Genomic DNA, 21669 nt, shown 5'->3' on the forward strand with positions numbered 1-21669 from the left:
CGATTAAACTAGCCTTCAATTTCATACAAGCTTATAACTCGTTTTTTTTCCCTTTCTTAAGCGTTTGTTTTTCATGACTAGATTTAAGGAAAGATCTGAATCCGAGAATCAGAAATTAAAAAGGTTCCATTTGTTATTATCTGAAGCATTTTGAGAATTCCTAAGTTTTGACAAATTAAAAGCATGAAAAATTGGTTCTCCCCGTGATTTATTACAAGGATGGGCGTCATTTTCACAATGCCACGCACAACTCCCCATTAATTTGCTTAAATATTTGAAATTAATTGCTTTGAATTTAGCAAACATTCCAGCAATAACAATTGTAAGACAACTTTTCTTCAAATTTCAATTAGTAATTGGCCTTACGCTTTGCATGTCTAAATTTTACAAATCTTTTAATTGAATAAAATTCTTTAATTTTGCGTGCCTAATTTGAACAGATTTTTAAAAAAAAATGTTAAACGAATTTTTTTTAAGTCGTAATTTATTTTATTATTTCACAAATGAGTCACGCTATTTCACGATTCATGTCATTTACTGTTGTAGACAAAATACTATTTTAAAATGGGTATTGCTGAGTAAATGTGTTAACAATGGCGTTAACCATAGGGTTAATGTGCTAACCCAACAAATGCTTTCGGTAGAATGACAAGCGGGAGGGTTTTTTCGTGAAAAAATATCATCGTTTAATTAAATTTAACATTCGTCAAACTATTTTTTATTAAGTTATTTTTAAACTGACATCTGTCCGAAGTTCAAGCGAAAATGAAGTTCAAATATGATGAAGAGGAATTCACCTGTAACGCCGATAACTACCTCACTTTCCCCCGCGTGCCCTACATCTTTTTCTCCTCACTGTTTCCTTTCCACTGACTCACACGCTAGAGGTACAGCCCAAGAATATTGACCTCTACACCTCTTTTTCTTTCTCTACCTTCAATCGAGACAATTCAGAATTGTGCAAAAGTCAGCACCTGGGCTTTTTGAATGTTTTCTATTTAAGTCAAAACGATTTAGAAAAATTCACTTCATTAAAATATTTATGTGTATCGCTTGCATTTGGTACAAAAATCGAAAGTGAGAACAAAGCAAACTCTTTAATTAAGTATCTAAGAATTTTTTTTTATTTAATAATAATCATCATCATAGTACTTGGCCAGACAGCCCAATGTGAGCCGATGCCTTCCTCTGAAGATTTTTCCATGATGACTTCCGATTTATCTTTGATCTCCAATGCTTTTCATTATTTGCGAGAAAATCAGACTCCACTGAGTCAGCCCATCTCAACCGCGGCCTTCCCCGCTTTTTTTTTTCTTCTCCAGTGGATCTAAAAAGCAGTATCTTTTTTATTGTGTTGTCGTCACTCATTCGAATCACGTGTGCGATCCAATTCATTCTATTTACTTTTATGTATTTAATAATATCAGGTTGTTTATAAATCTTGTACAGTTCAAAGTTAAATATCCTTCTCCAGCTATTGTTTACATTTACACCACCTAGTATACCCCGCAAAATCTTTCTCTCAAATATTGCGATACAATTTTCCTCCAGTTTTGTCATTGTCCAAGCTTCAGAAGCGTATGTCAAGACTGGCCGGATTTGTTTAATAATAGCTTTGCTATTTTTCAAAAATAAGCATTTTAATCAAACTGCGTTCAAATTTTATAGAAAAGCATTACACTCTCCTATAGAAATAATGAAAAGTGCTATTGAATTTTGAAATTAAAAGTTAAAAATTTAAAACCATTTCAATATATGATACATATAAAATAGACATATTTTTGCTTTCTTTGTAGAAAATAACGATAAACATTCAAAAATATTTTCTTTTCCAATGCCCACCTGTGTTAACATCCGTCAATTCAGGCATTTACAGGGCGATTTTGTTGGCCTCTCTTTCAGGGGCACCATATTAGGTGGGCCAACGTCGCTCCCACAGAGAGACCTGATAGTACAGAGAAGGAAAGAACATCCATGCCATACCCGGGATTCGAATCCAGAACCTTTCTGATGCAAGGACAGTTCCTTGCCCCCTACGCAGGCCGGTCGGCATATTCAAAAACTATTAAATAGTGGAGTTAATGAAATGAGGATCGGTATTCATGATATATTATTCTCTTCACGTTAATATGAGAAATTGAAGTAGAATCTGACACCAGGACTTACGAGATCCGCATAGTATGTAATAGAACAACAACCAGAAACAAACTTTTCAATTTATTCTTTTCTAGCGTGCTTCAATCATATATTTATATAAAGAAATAAATACGTATTAAAACAACCAGAAGTAAACTTTTTAAATTTTTTTTTTCCTTTTTAAATTAAGAGCAAATACAGTCGAAAGAAAATATTTCAATCTTTCTTAATTTTCTTGCGTGATTGAATCGTATATATCAAAAGAGAAGTGGCCATTAAAGAGTAATTCTTACCTACAAGGAAAACAGACAATAGTTTTTCTTTTTGAAGAAATTAAAACAGAATCTAATGCATGATCTTTTTTCGCTTATTTTAATTTAGATCGCTACATTTTCAAAAGAAGTTCATTGTCTTTGAATTTGTTTTTCTATTAAGGATTTATTATGAATTTGAAACAAAAATAAAAACAACTTGCGAAATTACTAATACAAATCTGAAAATTATCAGTTTGTTATGATTCAGTTTAATTCCAGCATATAAAGAAACTACAATAATTTAATTTCTTTATATTTAGATTCAAAATAGAATTTAGCAGTGGCAATTTATTTTTATTAAGATTATTACATATAATAGTTCATTGCTCCTGCGTTCGTAGAACAAATAAGGTTTTTTCCGTTTAACAAATCCATAACAACTTCAAAAAATTTTTGAAACAATTCTTTTAATGGAACCTAAACAAGCAAAATTGTGTCTCTAAATTTAAATCATTCCGTACGAAAAAGTAGCGTGTTTATTGCAGCAACTTAAAAAGAAGGATAAAAGGTTATTTCAAGTCTTTCAGACCTTGTCAAATGAGCTTTATAATATCACGCACTTCAAATGAATTGTTGAAGAATTTTCTTCAACACTCAAGTTCACATTTGGGCAATCAACAAAAAAGCCTTTCTTCATCATAAGTGATTGCAAACAATGTGAGTTTTGAGTACGTCTCAATTACATAGTTGAGTTTCACAACTGGGTGGGGGAGTAAGCAGCCCAACTCCAAATAATTATTTGAAATTGAATAACTATAACAAGCTGAAAAGAAATGTTTCTTAATATTTTACACAACTGTTTGGCAAAATGATTTCATAGTAAGTGAAAAATTGGAAAAATTACCGAACTCCTTTCCTAACAATGGAAAACGAGGAGTTAAAACGGAAAACAAAAGCATCGTTTTATAAAGTTTTCAATACTGACTGTTACACAAAACGCTTGAAATGGCAATAATCTATCATAGCTCTGAAATGTAAATTTAGAAAGGATAATAACGTTTCAAAAGAAATACGAAACATTGAGTTACATTCAGAACTATTTTAAGTATTTCCGAATTTCATTGAATCTTTCATAACATTATGGGAATCAAGCAAATCAAATAAATTGTTTACCTAAGATAATTCTATATAAAAATAATTCTCAATTGTTCAGCATTTTTAATTATTTATTTTAATCAGCATAAAAAAATTGAATAGTAATACTTGCACATTTTTAAACTAATTTTATCTACATAACTTTAAACGACAAAATCCAAAGTCTGAAGGAAATCGCAGAAATAGTTTTTGAGAATTAAAAATTTAAATATATGACTTTTTTGAGATCTCGAAAAACACAAAAAGTTTAGGGGCCCAAACGGCCATTAACGTTTAGGGGCCCAAACTTTAGACCGTCCTTTAATCTAAAGTATCTGGACCTTGTCTTCCATATTGTAACTATTTTGAGACTCAAGAATCCAAATCCGTCAAAAACGACTTGCTTCTTCAGAGAAAGTACATTTTTATATTTAATTTCATATCGTCTGAATATATTGTTTGAATATATCGTCTTTAAAATATCGTCTGAACAAACTAACATTTATTTGGTTAGGCCATCGAATCATTAAGATCGAGTGAAAATCGGATCATTAGGCGTCAAAAAAACAACACAATTTTATTAGTTTTAAACACTTATATCAGCTGAATTCTTTCAGTATAGCTAGAGAAGTTTTTAAAAAATTTTAACTATCAGTAATTTTTTGTATTTATTCAATCAACGCAAAGTAAGTTTTTTTTTCTTTTCTCTTCGATTTACACCACTATTCCTCTATTCTTCTATTTATTCCACTAATTCCACTATTAAAGAAACAAATACTTTTAAGCACAACTGTAACGCTATTAGTTAATAGTTTTAATGATGTTCAAAGCAAAGGGAACACTTGGAGTTTTTAAAAAAAATGATTCTGATGTTTGCGAAAATTTGAAAGGATTTGCATGCTAGAAAGAACCAAATATGTGACTACACAATTCGATCGCTCAATTGGAACGATTCCCGTTCGAGAAGCTAGAAAAACAAGTAAAACTGAGCCTGCTTTATTTGTAATTTCAATGCAAGAGAGAGCTTCCGTAAAAAAAATTAAAAAGGAGTAATTACAACTTACGAACTGAAAAGCCGGATACGTAAATAATTAAACAAATAATGGACGGAATGAAAAGGTAAACTTTCATTGTTTCGTTAACTTATATTTATTTTACGCTAATTATTGCCAGTCAGGAATTTCACACCAAAAGTTTCCTGGTTGTGGTAAATTATACAACCAGTCGGATTGTTATAAAAGTTTGGTCGTCAAACATATGCTATATATCTAATTTTTTTTAGCTTAAAAAATTTTAACAAGTCTTTAAACACAGATAAAATTAAAATAAGATGGTGAAATTCTCCAAATTAATTTACAACCACATACAAATAAAAGTTTATAAATTATAAGCATAAGTTGTCATTTTTGAAAAAAAAAAAAGTTTTCATATGCTTCATAAAAGAGATTCAATGTTAATATACATTACTGTAAAAATACCTACCTCCACAAATGGTAATATTTATATTTTAATCGATAGATAAATTGGAAAAAAAAAAAAAAAACTTCTAAACTTCGAATGCCTACAATCGCTCTGAAGGATTTTGAGAATGGTGCACAATGTTTTCCCTCCAATTTGGTATATTTTGGTACATATTAAGCTTTATGAAATAATATTGATATCTGCTTAATTAATAAATGTAAAATAATTGGTGTAATCCTTAGAATTTTCATAAAAGAGTAATCTTAATATATACAGTAATAAAAGCACCAAGCAATTATCGTTTATGGATAAAAGTAAAGAAATTAACAGCATTATGAACAAAATATTTTTATATTCAAACCGTTTTCAGATTATCACATTTAATTTGTTTTTAATTCGAAATGAAACCATATTTTTTTTTTTACTTTTCTTTTAAAAATTATGTCGTCCAAAAATTCAGTTTGAGAGATTAATTTTATATACTTTAGAAATTACAAACAAAACTTTGTAACAGCAACTGCTAATAGTTAAAACAAAATTGAATAGAAAAAAGTAATAATATTGATATGTGCTTATTCAATAAATGTAAAATAACTGGTGTAATGCTTAGAGATTTTATAAAAGAGTCATTTTTAAAATTGTTTTCGGACTATTAGTTTAAAAACTTTTGTTATATGCAGCGTTGGAAAACTCTCTTTTGTGAGATTATTTTTAATGCATTATTCCATGAACTATTCAAAAATTTGAAAATAATTTTAATAATCAAATACAGTACACAAGTACATTTAAAAAGATTTTTTAAAAACATTCCACGTTAGACTACGAAAAATGAAAATTATCAGTATAGACTGAATAATTAAGAAAAACTGTTTAAATACTTGTCAGAAGTTAATTGACCATTTTCAAAACAAATGGCAAATATCATATTATTTAAAAAAAATTTCTCATTTCAACTTTCTTAAGAATACTAAATCATTAATATAGTTCTAAAGCGATTTAAATTGTTAGATGTGATATGATGTTATAACAAGTTTCGATCAACTGTAAGTTACTTATAAATTTTAGTTCTTTTCAACAATGTTTTAAGATTAACGCTTTTCAACTTGTTAAAACTTCATAGAATTCTTTTTTGTGGTTTACTGATCGAAAACGATTATAAAGAGAACACCAACCTAGATAATAACAGTTTTTAAACATCTTGATAAGATGATTAACCATTGTGGTACCTTTAATGATCTAGCAGATTTGCTTGTTATTTTTGTATACTCGTGATGGTTAAACGTGATCTTTCATGTTTTGGCGTAAACAATATTTCTTTTATTACAGTCACGGTATTAACATGACAATACGCGCTGTACCATAACATCTGATTCCCTGATCAAAACTCATGTTAAGCATAAATGATTTTTATCGAATACAATGTTTTTAGTTTGTAAAAAAAATAGTTTCCGGATTGCAGATTGTTACCCTTTTATATAAAGAAGAAACGAATACGTGCAATCACGTATATCAAACCAAAATAAAAATCGATTAATCGTGTGAACTCAACCGGTTTGTAACTGTCCTGACAAATATTAGTATTATTTTTTACTTTTTTCATGATTCACAAAATACCGATCTCTACTAAATAGTTTTTTACGATTCCATCGAGATAGTATGTTAGAATTGAACTGTTTTTTTCAAAACCAATCATGATAATTTGAAGTTACCTAGTTCACTTATAAGCTTTTAATCGGTGAAATTAATCAGACGGGTTAATTCACGTAGTTGTCTAGTGAATCATTTATCTTAATTGAAGATTCCCATTAAACTGAGCGTATTGAATCAGCGATTTGATTTAAATAAATCCTTCTCGTGAGTTTTTCCAACAATTATTCGAGACAACTTAAATCACAGATTAGACTAAACATATTCAAGATTCTAAAAAAAAAATATCCTAATCCTCGGAATGATTTGAATTATTGGATTTAACCAATAGTTTGTAATTAACGCATTCCATTCATTTAAATATAAATCAATGATGCCGAACTGCAAAATCAAATGAAAGAATTCGATACCATCTGACGCAATTCAGATTATCAAATTGAGATTAGTGGACTTAGAATAATAATAGATGGATATTAAAGGGTTCAAATGCTTCAAAAATAATGACTGTGACCAACAAAATCATCTTGAAAACTGCGATGATTATTTAGAATAGCTGATTCAGTAACGAACCAAATTATACTAGTATTAGGATATATTAAAAACCGACTAAATTAAAAAACATTAAAAAGTATGAAAAAAAGCAATGTAGAAAACAATGCAACTAACTTACTTTATTTAGTATTTTTCATATAAATAATGAAAAAATACTTTCATTTTTATTTTTAAACTTTTGTTCTTTAATTTATCAGTCTGTTATTGCAGTATAAACTTTCATTATTTCAATAAAAACAATAAACCTTCGAAGAACACATTGGATAAAAAATCTAAAAATAAACGTGCGAAATATTTTCAAAAAGGGTATTAGAGGATAGAAAACGTGACTCCCAATCTCAAAATCCTGGGGATGGAGCTATGGAAAAGTCACCATTTTAATAGAAATCCCTATCTTTTATTGCAAATTTGGATTATATATTCAAAAAAAGTACCTCAATTTTAGATGCAGGTTGTAAAATTTCGATTCATTGGTGACGCAATGAACTAAGGGCGTTAAAATGTATTATATCGTGAGATACACATCAGATCCATGAAAAAAAAAATTTAAAACCTATCTAATGATAGAAAATCCAAATCTACAAGATCTAGGGAGAAAGAAAACAAATTAAAAATACAGAAAATACAACAAAATAAGGGGGAAATAATACATTTTTAAAGAGAAGAAGAAAAATTATTGTTGATTGAAATATTTTTCAAAAATATTAAAAAATTGAGGAAAAAAAAGGCAGAAAATAAAATAAGAAGAAGATATAATCACGTCGTCAGCTCACACGATTATATCCGAAATAAAGAGTGCTTCCTAATAGTGTATTTAATATAACCAAAGCAAAATATATCAATGCAATGTAAATAGCACCAAAAAAATTTAAAAAATTAAATATAACATGTTAAGCAAAAAATATAAAATAGAATAAAACAATGGATATAGATAGATAGATATAGATAGATAGATATAGATAGATAGATATAGATAGATAGATATAGATAGATAGATATAGATAGATAGATATAGATAGATAGATATAGATAGATAGATATAGATAGATAGATATAGATAGATAGATATAGATAGATAGATATAGATAGATAGATATAGATAGATAGATATAGATAGATAGATATAGATAGATAGATATAGATAGATAGATATAGATAGATAGATATAGATAGATAGATATAGATAGATAGATATAGATAGATAGATATAGATAGATAGATATAGATAGATAGATATAGATAGATAGATATAGATAGATAGATATAGNGGCAGCACGAATTTGGTTTTCCAAGTAGGACCACAAATGCTCTATTGGATTAAGGTCAGGTGAATTTGGGGGCCAAGACATGACTTGAAAGGCACTGGAGCCTTCCTCGAACCAATCCATGACGATTCGACCCTTATGACATGGTGCATTATCCTGTTAATAAACACCATCCCCCGCAGGAAAAACTGTTGCCATGAATGGGTGAACCTGGTCTGCAACTATGTTGAAGTAGCTTACAGACGTCAGGGATTGTTCTATGAGGATTATGGGTCCCAATGTGCCCCATGAAAACATTGTTCCTGGGCGAGAAACCATGAAAACCTGGGTGAGCCCATTGTTATAGATGGAGGGTGGTCACAATATAATGGCTCTTCGGTGTATTAAAAACTGACTAAATTAATAAACATTAAAAAGTAAGAAAAAGAGCAATGTAGAAAACAATACAACTAACTTACTTTATTAAGTATTTTTCATACAAATAATGAAAAATACTTTATTTTTTATTTTTAAACTTTTGTTCTTCAATTTATTTGTTTGTTATTGCACTATAAACTTTCATTATTTCAATATAAACAATAAACCTTCGAAGAACAGATTGGATCAAAGATCTAAAAATAAACGTGCGAAATATTTTCAAATGAGGTATTAGAGGATAGAAAACGTGACTCCCAATCTCAAAATCCTGGGGATGGACCCCGAGCTATGGAAACTTTTTTAATAGAAATCCCTATCTTTTATTGCAAATTTGGATTTTTCATTCAAAAGAAGTACCTCAATTTTAGATACAGGTTGCAAAATTTCGGTTCTTGGGTGAAGCAATATACAAAGGGCGTTGAAATTGATAATTATCGTGAGATACACATCAGATCTATGAAAAAAAAATTAAAAAACCTATCTAATGATACCAAACTCGACCTTCTTTGGGAGTTGCCCTAGCATCAGGGGTTGACGAAGCGTGGTCGAGTTTGGTATCCTTAGATAGGCTTTTAATATCATTAAAATGTCTATTTGTATTTATTATAAGTATTTCTCGACATTATTTAAAACTATTTTTACACCAGATTATGTTCATTATGAAATTGAAATATCACCTATGAACCAAAATACTACAACTTAAGGGTCGAAATGGCGTAAGTTTTTCTAGAAAATCCAAATTTACGAAATATAGGGACAGAGAAACAGATTAAAAATACAAAGAAAATAAGGGGAAAATAATAGATTTCTAAAGAGAAGAAGAAAAATTATTGATGATTAAAATGTTTTTAAATAATAATAAAAAAGTGAAGAAAAAAATGCCAGAAAATAAAATAAGAAAAAGATATAATCACGTCGTCAGCTCACACGATTATATCAGAAATAAAAAGTGCTTTCTAATATTGTATTAATATATCCAAAACAAAATATATTCCATGTAAAGAGCACCAAAAAGTTGGAAAAAAATTAAAATATAACGTATTAAGCAAAAAATATAAAATAGAATGAAACATATCCAGCAAAAAAAAAAAAAAATAGATAGATAGATAGCAAAAACAAGTTACGACAAACAAAAATAATGTTTGAAAATGAAAAAAAAACCTTAAGAATAGAAAGATTAAAAAAACATAACATTAGAGCTGCCAGATGAATGTACCATGAAAAACAAAACTAATTAAAATAAATAAAGGAAGATCAAGTTCTTTCAAAAAAATGGAGTAAACGAACGCTTGTCCATATGTGGAAAATCTTCATTTAATCACTTTTTTAATGTTATTCTACTCTATCTTCATTTAATCTTTCTATATTTCTCTTGCGTAACCTTGTTGACTCAACATTACTAACCTAAGATGAAGTCAGGTGAATCTAGGAAAGAACTATTGTGCCACAAAAAATTTCAAGAAATAATTTCTTCCAATAGTACTAACATGGTTTACTTACAGCACGCAAGCGTGTCGAATTTTATCGCTTTTTGCTTGTTCTTATTTTGATTTCATTTTTATTTATTTTATTGATAAACCAAAAGTTTAAACCTGATCTTAGAATTGCTTTTCTTTTAAGTAAATCTTATAACAACGGCATTAGGAAAAGGACGTTTACTGAATTGTATAAAGATATGAGTAATTAAAATATATTTTCGCTGAACGTTAATTAATACTATTTCGTTGACCTCGGGACGATCTTGTAAATGTCATTCTACCATTAAATTGAATTTACACAATTGTTTTTTTTTTTTCAAATAATTTCCTAATTAATCCTTTAACTGGTAACTAATTTCTCATAAATAACATTTAACCTTATTACAATAATATAATTTCCTTTAACATTTCAAAGTCAAAAAATTATCCACAACTATAATTCAAAATTCAATTGAAAAACATTGAAATAATCTATTTATCATCAGCCAAAAAAACGATGGGGAGGGTGAGTGAGGCAAACAGAGGTCAGAGTCTACTATTACTCGTACAAACCTATGCTATTTTGAGAATAATATTATAGTCATCCTCATTCACTAATGAAGAAGGGCTTATAGATGTTATAAATCAATCCCATAACTGCTAATTCTTTCGGTTTTTCCGGAAAATTTCATTTTTAATAATATATTACACAATAAAGTGGATAAAAAAAATTTAAAAAATGCGACAGTAACGAAGAAAATTAAGAAAAAGAAAATATTAATAATAATTTTTATTTACTGCGCATTAGCTGCAAGTACATCGAACCCATAAGTTTAAAATACAACGCAAAATACAAAAAAAAATATTAGAAAGCGCTCTTTTTCAGTGTTATAATCGTGTGAGCTGACGACGAGATTATATATTTTCCTTAATTTGTTTTCCCGATGTTTAAATTTTTTTTAAATTTTTAAATATTTTTAAAATTTTTTCATTTAATGATAATTTTTCTTCTTCTCCTCAAAATGATATTTTTCTTTGTTTTCTTCATATTTTGAACTTGTATATATATATATATTTATTTATTTTTATTATATTTAAAGAGGTAACAAAATGTAACAGGTTTTCTATTTAATTCTCAAATTTGTAAATTTAATAAAGATTATTTTAATCACCTATAATGGGAACTGCTAAAACTGCTACAATTTATAAATCACGTTGAAATTAATTGTTCATTTTTAATAAGTTATTAATTGAAGATTAATTTTTGGTTTATTTGATTAAGAAAATACGAAGTTGAATTAAAACATAAGTTATATTTTGCAGAATAATAAAAATAAATTCCAAAGATTATTATTTGTTTAAAAAAATCACAAGAACTTTACGGGAAAATTTTAGTAAATTTTTATTTGCCACTTCAAACACATATATTTTTTTATTTCCAAGTTTCTAAAAATATACATTAAGGGTTTGTATTACTGAACACCCTGCATAACTCTAAATGAATTAAGAGTGATAATAATTGCGTAAAATTTACAGCTTAGAGTCAAAACATTTATTAAAGTCATTAACATCGAATATTAGTAAATGTTTCAATAATAATTTCTGCTTGCAAGTGAAATAGTAATATTTATTTTATAAATGCCACTGGACATATTTAATTATATTGGAAATATTGTTTTTCTATTAATAGTTTAGAAAACTAAAGAGATTAACCTTGTGAATCATTTCCCAGGTCAACAAGCAGAGAGAGTCTAACGACCTCAGTCCATTATCAATGTCACGCCGTCAAAATGTTTATTTCGAACAAAAATGCGGAAAAAAACATAAAAGCTTTCCGTAAATTTTTTTCCGGTCATAATGATAAATTATATTAATGGCATAAGCTATAATAAATAACAGTTCATAATTTTTGTCTCAAAAGGAAAGAGGAAAAAATGTTAATGACATAAAATTTTATAATTATTTCAGGCTGTAAATTAAGTGCTTGTGGAAAGGACATTAATATTAATTTCAGGTATAAAAAAAGTACCTTAAACTTTGATATCCACCACAGATACATAACAACATGCACACAGAGAAACTTTTCTATCGCTTTTTTATTATTATTGCTATAAATATTGCTTCACGTTTAGTATTTATTCATATTACAATGTATTCAAGTATAATAATTATTAACCCCTTAATGGTCGCATAGTTTTGAAGAAAACGGTCATAAAAGTGCCTATTTCGTTTTATTGAAAAAAATTGAGTAAAACTAAGCGTATGTGCAATATAAAAAAGACGTATTTTTAAAATTCGATGCAAAATTGCATTTTGCCATGTAAAATTGCATTCATTCAAATGATGTAAAAATTTTTACACCTTACAACTCAAATTTTTTCAACAATTGTTAAATAAAATTTTTAAAAAAAAGTATTTGCTAAAAGTTTTTTTTTTTTTTTTGCGTGAAATTATCTTTAGATAAATACATTTTATAATTCTGTACAAAAGCTATTAATTCACATAAAAAATTCTCGAGATATGGCGAAATACGCGAAAAGTAAAATTAACATTAAGGGGTCCAAATTTTTAACAGCTCTCATGATCAAACTATCGGAACCATATTTCTCAGATTGCGGTTATCCCCTTAATTTTAATGATCAGAAATTCGAATCCGACGAAAAAAAGGTTGTTAATTGGGAGAAAGTACGTTTTTGCACCTGATTTCGTAACTTAAATTATCACCTGCACTAATTATTTAACATACTTGAGGTCACCCCTTATTAAATATTAGAACGTGAAAATCAGATTTTTAGATCAAAAATTATTCAAGGTGGGTTTTTTTTCTCCTCCGTTTATTTTCCGCACTGTACATGTTTGATGAGTGTTTACATCTAGTTTAAAATACATATTTCGAAACATATTACAAATAGTCTGGTCCTGTCATCTAGTGTATAGATTGAGAAATAAGCATGATTCCATGATTCAGGGCATAGGAGATTGTTTTTATTTCGGACACGAGAAATAGAATATCACGGGCACGAGTAAAAGAGGAGCGAAACTTAACCCCATTATTTTGACGGAAAAAGGAAATAGTTAAACTATATTAAACTGTTAATCAAAATTTGGTAATTTACAATGTTTATTTATTTATGCATATTGGTGCATTGAAGACATTTAACGACTTCTTTTACATAAACTTCCCGAATCCCGCGTTTTAAGTAATGGCAAAAAATGAAAGTGTAAATATGTAGCTTGAAAGAATGTAAACAAAAAAAAGTAAACACATAAATGTTTTCTGAAAAACAAAATTCAATTCATTGAGTCTAGCTTTTTCTAGATATAGCATAAAAAAATCATGAATTTCAGTTTTTGGCATATTTTGCATAATTTAGGACATTTTTATAGTCGATTTCTTCTCATTTTGGCGGTGAAACAAATATAAGCTCATATATACAAATATATGAACAATTATATGCTCATATAATAAGATATACGCAAGAATATGCCAAAAAGTGTGTAAAATGGTACTTTAATTGAATTTCTTACTTTTCTTAAAACTATTTTTCATTGTATTTAAAAACTCTGAACAACGGGGGATAATATTTTTACGTAAACTATCGAAAGGCATACAAACAGAAAAAAAAATCTTAACGGAATATTTTTAAGACATAAAATTGTACCGAATGTGGTACAATATATTAGACGAGGGGTTTCTGGAGTTTAAAATCTATTTAAAAAAACTCAGTTGCGTAGCTAAAAGGAACAAGGGGACAGACACATCTATCTCCAAGAGCAGCATCAGAGAAATGCCTAATTCATGCAATTTAAAAAGTTCGATTTCATTAAAATGATTTTCTTAAAAATAAAAAAAAAGTTATGATCTTAGTATATTTTACACGAGTATGACAACAATTGAAGAAATGTCATACAAACAATGTGAGTTTAATTTAGAGAATGAAGTTTAAAGATAGTCTAAGTTAGTCTAAAAAACAATCGTGAGATTTCTTTATGATTATTTCTTACTGAAATCTGACGCTTAGCATACTTTGTTCGATTTTATTTAGATGCAAACTAATAATCCTTATAAAGTAACACTATAACCACATTTTCCAGATGGCCGCTACCTGCCATATTGGGAGAGTGAAGAAATCAAATCAGTGGAGAAAAAAGAAGTATCTTTGTTTTGAGTATGCTTTGTGTCTGATTACGTAACTTAAAATATCATCTGCATATAGTAATATTATAATTAGCACATTTAAGTTTAGCCTTTCGAACCGTTAAAACCGTATCTTATGCGTGACAACTAAATCGTTAGAACGAAAATAGTTAATATGTCTTCTTCTTATTTTTTTTTAATTTTACGCACCGTAGTCTATTACATTAAAAGATTAAGGCACTGAAGTGAAATTCCAGATTCACAGGAAATTTAAATAACAGAATAATAAAATAAAAAAATGAAAAATATTTTTATTTTTTTGAGCCTACTTACCGCACACACCGCTGCCAATTTGTCTTGAATTCCAATTAGGACAGTCAAAAAGGGACGATTCATTGCCTGAGCATTGGGGATCTTCATACATAAATTGACTGGAGTCATTACTTCGAGGAAACCAACGATTCAGATGACCACCCGTAAATCCTAGTTGTCGGCACATTACTTGTAGACTGTTTTCGGTCCAGCTGAGAGGGAAATAAGACACATTTCTTTAATTGTATTTGAGGAGAAGTTGAAGAACATTTCATTTTAAACATCTTACTTTTCTTCTATGAACACATTTCTAAAGCTAGCTTCCCATTCTATTGGTTTAACTTTCAACCATTTTATTGGTTCCTTAATTCATAATAACGTAAAATTTGCTGCGATTTCATTATGGAGTTAAACTGAGCCAAGTTTGTGTTAAAGTTAAACCATTATATCGTGTAATCAAACTTAATAAGATTCAATTTATCTCCATATTAGGAAAATATAATACCGTAATAAACTACACACGTTAATAAACTATTCACCGTGAAACCTTAGTGAAGAGTTAAATAGAAACAAGTTTTCATTCAAGTTGAACCTTAGTATTGTGCAATCAAACTTTTTAACACCGAAATGTTTTACAAACCATGAACTATATCATGAAACATAAATAAGGAATTAAATAAATCGTGTTTCTTTTCTAATCGTACCACAGCAGAGTATAATCAAGTTTAAGAATGTTCAAATCATCGTGATATTAGAGAACTATAATACCGTAATAAACTATACACCGCAAAACCGTATTAAAGAGTTAAATTGAACGAAGTAATCAAGTTTTATGTAATCAAGTTTAAGAAGGTTCACTTGATACCGTATTAAGGAATTAAAACACCGTAATAAACTAAAAACTCTGAAACTATATTAAAGAATTAAATTGAACCAAGTTTCCTTTCAAGCTGAACTTTAGTATTGTATAATCAAGCTAACTAACATCAAAATGGTAACTAACATCAAGTCTAACTAGCATCATGAACTATACCATGAAACTTTAATGAGGAATTAGATTAAATCGTGTTTTTCTTCAAATCGAACCATAACATCGTGTAATCAATTGGGTACAGTAATAAGGAACTAAAATACTGTAACAAACTATACACCGCGAAATTATAATAAAGAATTAAATTAATCCAAGTTTCCGTTCAAGCTGAACTTCAGCATTGCATAATCAAGCTGACTAACACCAAAATGTACTACACACCGTGAAACTTTAATAAGGAATTAAGTTAATTTATATTTCTATTCAAATCGAACCATAAAGCATCAAGTATAACAGTTTAAGAAGGCCACTGTATAAAAGTTACAAATAATTTGATCGATATTATACTTCATCACGCGACAAAGTTTCTAACAACAGTAGATTTTGAAAATGCGATTGATATTTATAATACAGACATAGAATTTTTAATACATGGAGAATGCATATATAATATTTATACCATACAGAATGTGATAAAAAATTTAAAGAACCAAATTTAGGACTAATTTCTCAATATAACGATATTTCCTCAAAAAGTAATATTGTAGTGATATCAATTAATTTTTGTTTCTTTATAACTATGCAACGTTCTCTGAAATTGACTATTATAGTTAACCAAATGCAAAGTTATAACATGTTATTTAATAAGTTTCATCTGCTTTTGATTTAGTTTATTTATGCATATTTAGACCAAAATTTGGAAACCGTTCCAGTTTATAAGTTATCAGGGCTGATATATTTGTAGAACACTGAACATACGAGTTAAGTTAAAAATATAGGCAAGCAAGCTTTAAGAGAAGCGAACATTTTCAGCCATTAAACTATACAGTACCTTATTATTTTCCATACAAATTATTATGTAGAATGAGTACTAAGAGTGTATGTATTAGTTATTTATTACTGGTAATATGCCCGGTAGCGCAACTAGTGGAGTAAATCTGCAACGCTACCTTCATAAATCTAAATTTCAGCTTGAACTAGCAGATATATAGCAAACTTAGAATAGATATTTATACATTATACATAAAACTTCGTATCTTCTAAGCTTAATTTGAATGAACAATGATTCTAAAGAGAAGTGGAGAAATCCTATACCGTGTAAATCTGTAATCAACTTACAGAAAAAGAATATTTTTTCTTACTTTTTATTCTTTGTTATGTTCTCTCAATTTGGCTTTTTTTTTTAATTTTCATTACAAATTAGTTACGACTCATTTTAAAAATGAGACCAAATAATTTTCTTCCATTTTTTAAAAAATAATTTGAGTGTTAAAGATGTCTGCAGATGCTATGATAATCTGCAGCGTCCACTGTCAGTTTTCCCTACCGGGTAATATGTTACGTTTGCATTGTATTTTGACCTGAAGAAAGGGCAAACATACTACGATTTGCATCGACCTGTCGTTATTGATTTTTTTTTATTTATTCACGTAATAAGCAAATAATTATTAGCAACGTCACTCAACTTTAAGGCTTGTGCTTCGTTCGATTTCAGTATTTTGCGGATGGCATTTTACGTATAAAAAATAAAGTAATGAAAAAACTATAACTTATTAATTACTTATTCTAACATTTTCAATGTACATTAAAAATTTATTCAGGCAAACGAGAAATATTAAACTTTTGAAATCTTCACTGCGGTTTTTAATGTAATCTACTATAGATGCATCTTTAAAATATTTACCAGTTCAAACTTAATTTTTTCTGATACGTAGTACAATAAAATTACATTTGGTCACAACAGCTATTTTAACTCTTATCACAATCTGATAATCTACATATATTAGTTAGACACTTTGTATAAAATTGAATCACAATTAAAATTTTTAACATGGGGTCCACAAATCCACTTGGCTTGAAATGATCATCAGATAAGGCAAGACAAAAGACTTGATATTAAAACAACTTGCCACAGCAGTTACTTGAATGCTATATGAAGCAGCTTTAAACTAAAATTCAACTGGTCTGTCTGTGTAACAGAGGTTATTTCCATTTAAAGTAAAAAATTAAAAAAAGTCTGAATGACACAGAAGCAACTTAATGACATAATTAATAGTACAACTACATTTAAGCAATAGTTTATAGAAACATGAATGATTACTTTTTGGAATTCGTGCAAACAGAATGCCATTGTCCCTTGTAAAATAGTTGGAGACGGCCTTCTAAGATGGAATGTCCATCTACTAGTCTGACTTCTGGCCATTTGGATCTATTTAAGTCTGAATCCGACCAGGAAATCTGTCTGTCAACCAGCCGAGTGAAGGTTATTTTGCGATCTTCAAAACCCTACAATAAAATAAAATAATTAATTTGCAAAAAGGTTTTGCTTAATACATAGCATTGAAACAGAACTAAATTAACAATTGGCATATTTTTAAAATGATAAACAAATAATATAATACTAATTATTCTCAATGCATCTGAGGGTCATCCAGAAATATGTACCGCATGGCTCAAGAAAAGGATCAAAATGTGATTATCTGGAAATATTTATTTCAAAAACTACTTCTCAACATAAGAACCATCGAAATTGTAACGCTTGTCAAAGTGAGGGATAAGTTTTTGCATCCCGGTATCATAGGTATTCTCAGGCGGTAAGCCTGAGAATGGCGTCAGCTTGTGACAACTGTTTTCACTTGTGCGGGGAAGTGAAGTACGTACTGGAATTTCTTCATATGGAAGAAGAAAGATAAATTGCCGGGAGCAAGATCGATACTATCAGGTGGTTGGTCAAGTGCCCACTGAGACTTCTGTAGCAGCGAATTTACAACTCCAGCGAGAAGGCACCCTGCAACTTCTATCTGCTCCTGCACGTGAAAAAATACTTTCAAAAGCATTAGTTTTATTAAATGCTCACTGGCGTTCAAGGGTCTGGTAGGAGTATTATGATGTGGGGTGTGTTTTGCTGGTGTCCTGATGTTTCCCGAGGGAGAATAAAAGGCCATGCAATACCTGTACATATTGGTAGATCAAGTGCTTCCTGTAACTTTAGGTTTTTACTCAAAGAATGACGAATACTTCATGAACGATAATGCAACTATGAATAGTGCCAGAAGCATTCAGTTTGGCTTCTAACGCCTTCCCTTACAGCCGCAAACCCTAGTTCTTAAACCGATAGAAAATGTTTATGACTTTTTGGCAAGTTAAATTCGACAGAAATCTTCTCTTACATCTAATTTTCAGTACTTTAAAGTCTGCGTAACTAATGTATTGTATTCTCTGGATCATGGCGTACTAATATTAGAGATACCTAGTATGCACGCCTAGCTCCGGACATAAATGCACTCCAGAAGTTTGCAGAATGGATACTTGTTTGAATTTGGGCTGTCATCAATGCAAACTGTCGAATAAGAAATTAATCTGAGGTTTCTAATTCATTGGGCAGAGTGTATATTACTGTATCTTTCGCATTAAATTTTCTCAGGGAATTATGCTATGTTCTTTTTAATGGGATGTGAAATACTTACTTTCCGGGTGACCATCGTATAAAGGAGAAAAACGATAATTTATATTTTATAAAATTCTATTCAAACTTTAAAGAATAGAATTTTTTTTTTTTTGGCTTTTTATAAATGTGTACCATTAATAATTTTTATTCTCTTCAGAATTTGACTCGTGAAGAAAAAACACTTTTGATAGGAAATATCGTTGGTATAACACAAAAAGCACGAATCTGTGATTGCTGAAGTGGCAGATTCATGATTTTAGGGGGTACCAACGGTGAGCACATATGTATGTTTAACACATACTTTAAACTAATATGTGTTTTTATATACAACAATTTTTAAGGTTTAAATGAGTAAATGTTTTCCTATTAAAGGAAAATAAGACTTTGTATCAGATGTTTTTCGTCCCCAAAATAAACTAGTTACTTTAACTGTTAAAAGTAATATTTGAGCTTCTGATTTAAAAAAATTTAAAATTTCTTGAAAGTAAATTAGATTTTAAGCAAATGAAGAAAAAATAATTTTTAAATGTGCTTTCTATCTTCGTCAAATCAAGTAGCGGAATCAAGCTTATTTTAATGAAAAAGATATTTGCTTATAACTTATTTCTTCTGCTGAGGAAAACAGCTTTACAAGAAATGTTTTTGCCAATAAGAAGAAATGGAAGAATCAGTTTATTTATTTAAAAATTATATAAGATATTTTTAGAAAAACTCTATACAAAATGTATACCTTAATTTTTATACTTTAACTACTTTAACAACATATTATATGTTCCACAAATTATAAAAAATTTGAAATCTTATTGTAAATTTCTTATAAAAAAATACGAATACAATGTTTTCTACTAATTTAATGTTAAAAGACAATACATTTTAAATAGAATTCTAGATGATTGCTCACATACAAAGCTTGTAACCTTTACGTTGCGTTGAATTCATCATTGAGCCATTTTAGTATTGTATAACCAATTTAATTACATTACTACTACAATAAGTTGCTTTCATTGACTGGCTACGGTTACGAATACGAGACTGCATACAAATCCATGCGCAACCAGCTTTTTCATTAGTAAACCAAAGGTATTTTAATGCCTTTAAAAAACGCAAGTGAACCAAATATTGTGATGAATTGAATGTTAAATTAAAGGTGACAATCGCTACTACAAATTAACCCTTTAATAGTGGTTCTGTTTAGCTAGGTAAATAAACCGTGGAGACACCTTTTTTTTTCTTCACATTTAGTAAAATCAAGGATGCAGTGCCAAGAAAAACGGCGAATTGACAACAAAAGGCAGAAAACGTGACCCAGCCATTGCGAAAAGTAGAAATATGAGTTTTCGGAGGACACAAGCTTCACTTCATGGATCATGAACCTGGACGAAGAAGGGATTTTGCTATCTTGTAATGGCTTCTTGTTTAGACTGATAAAAATACATATACGGAAGTGGAGAAAAAAAATGGTAAACTCGGTGTGAGAGAAAAATGAATTCTCGAATTTATTATTTTTATTTTATTTTTTTACTTTTTGCATGATGTCATCGCATCCCTTGTGAAATCTTCATGGAAATCGGTCAAGTGAATGCGAAACACGATATTATTGAAGTTCGTAAGGTAGTGGAAACATTTTTGTGGTTTGAGCTTTGTCGTAATATACGTTTTGAGGAAGATAAAAATATCGGTTTATTTTTTCTTTTAAGGATAATCATTGTTTACTAATCTGAAATTCATTCATCAGAAAAAACACCTTTTATTTTGATATCTATATTATATAAAACGCTANCGTTTTGAGGAAGATAAAAATATCGGATTATTTTTCTTTTAATCATAATCATTGTTTACTAATCTGAAATTCATTCATCAGAAAAAACACCTTTTATTTTAATATTATAGTTTAGTTTGCATGTAAACCCTTATCTTTTTCATCGTGACGGACGAGATAACTCGTCTTCTAGGAATATTCGCTGTGCTCTATTGTTATATTAGTCAATATGGTTATTGATTGTGTAACGAATCAAGCTATACTAAGAAACAGTTCTTTTTTTATAAAAACATATTTATTTAACAATCACGCATAAACAAGCAAAATTAAAGTACCCATAATGGGTAAGTAATAACCTTGTAAAAAATATAGAAAAACTCATAACGGGTTAGTATAAACCTTAAATTCAAAAGCAAAAACTATTCTCCTCAAAACTCATCAACTCTCTGATGTTCCATAAATTGTCCCGTGCTTTTATTTATAATTGGGTATACTATAGTCTACGTCACAGGTTGTGTTTTTCCTACTAAATTTAACCCATGAACGGCATTTTCTGCGAGCCTAACTTCAAGCCACAAATAAACAAACGAAGTGTTTGATCGTTTAAATAGCTACTCGCCAGATTTTATTGCATTATAAGAAAAAGTAATTGATATTCG

The 21669-nt window shown here is 29.0% G+C and overlaps 2 protein-coding genes across 2 annotated transcripts in view; one reads left to right on the forward strand and one right to left on the reverse strand.

Moving 5' to 3' along the window:
* Positions 1 to 21669, forward strand: part of LOC107452421 (dihydroorotate dehydrogenase 2) — a 126217-nt gene that overhangs the window by 37538 nt on the left and 67010 nt on the right. The gene's annotated exons all lie outside the window — the stretch shown is intronic.
* Positions 1 to 21669, reverse strand: part of LOC107439017 (protein bark beetle) — a gene marked incomplete in the record, with an annotated part of 89256 nt that overhangs the window by 35501 nt on the left and 32086 nt on the right. The window contains 2 exon segments of the mRNA XM_043038855.2: positions 14795 to 14985; positions 17905 to 18089. Of these exon segments, the coding sequence (XP_042894789.1) occupies positions 14795 to 14985; positions 17905 to 18089 (376 nt within the window).

This window comes from Parasteatoda tepidariorum, chromosome 1, assembly GCF_043381705.1.
Source record: "Parasteatoda tepidariorum isolate YZ-2023 chromosome 1, CAS_Ptep_4.0, whole genome shotgun sequence".
Taxonomy (NCBI): Eukaryota; Metazoa; Arthropoda; class Arachnida; order Araneae; family Theridiidae; genus Parasteatoda; species Parasteatoda tepidariorum.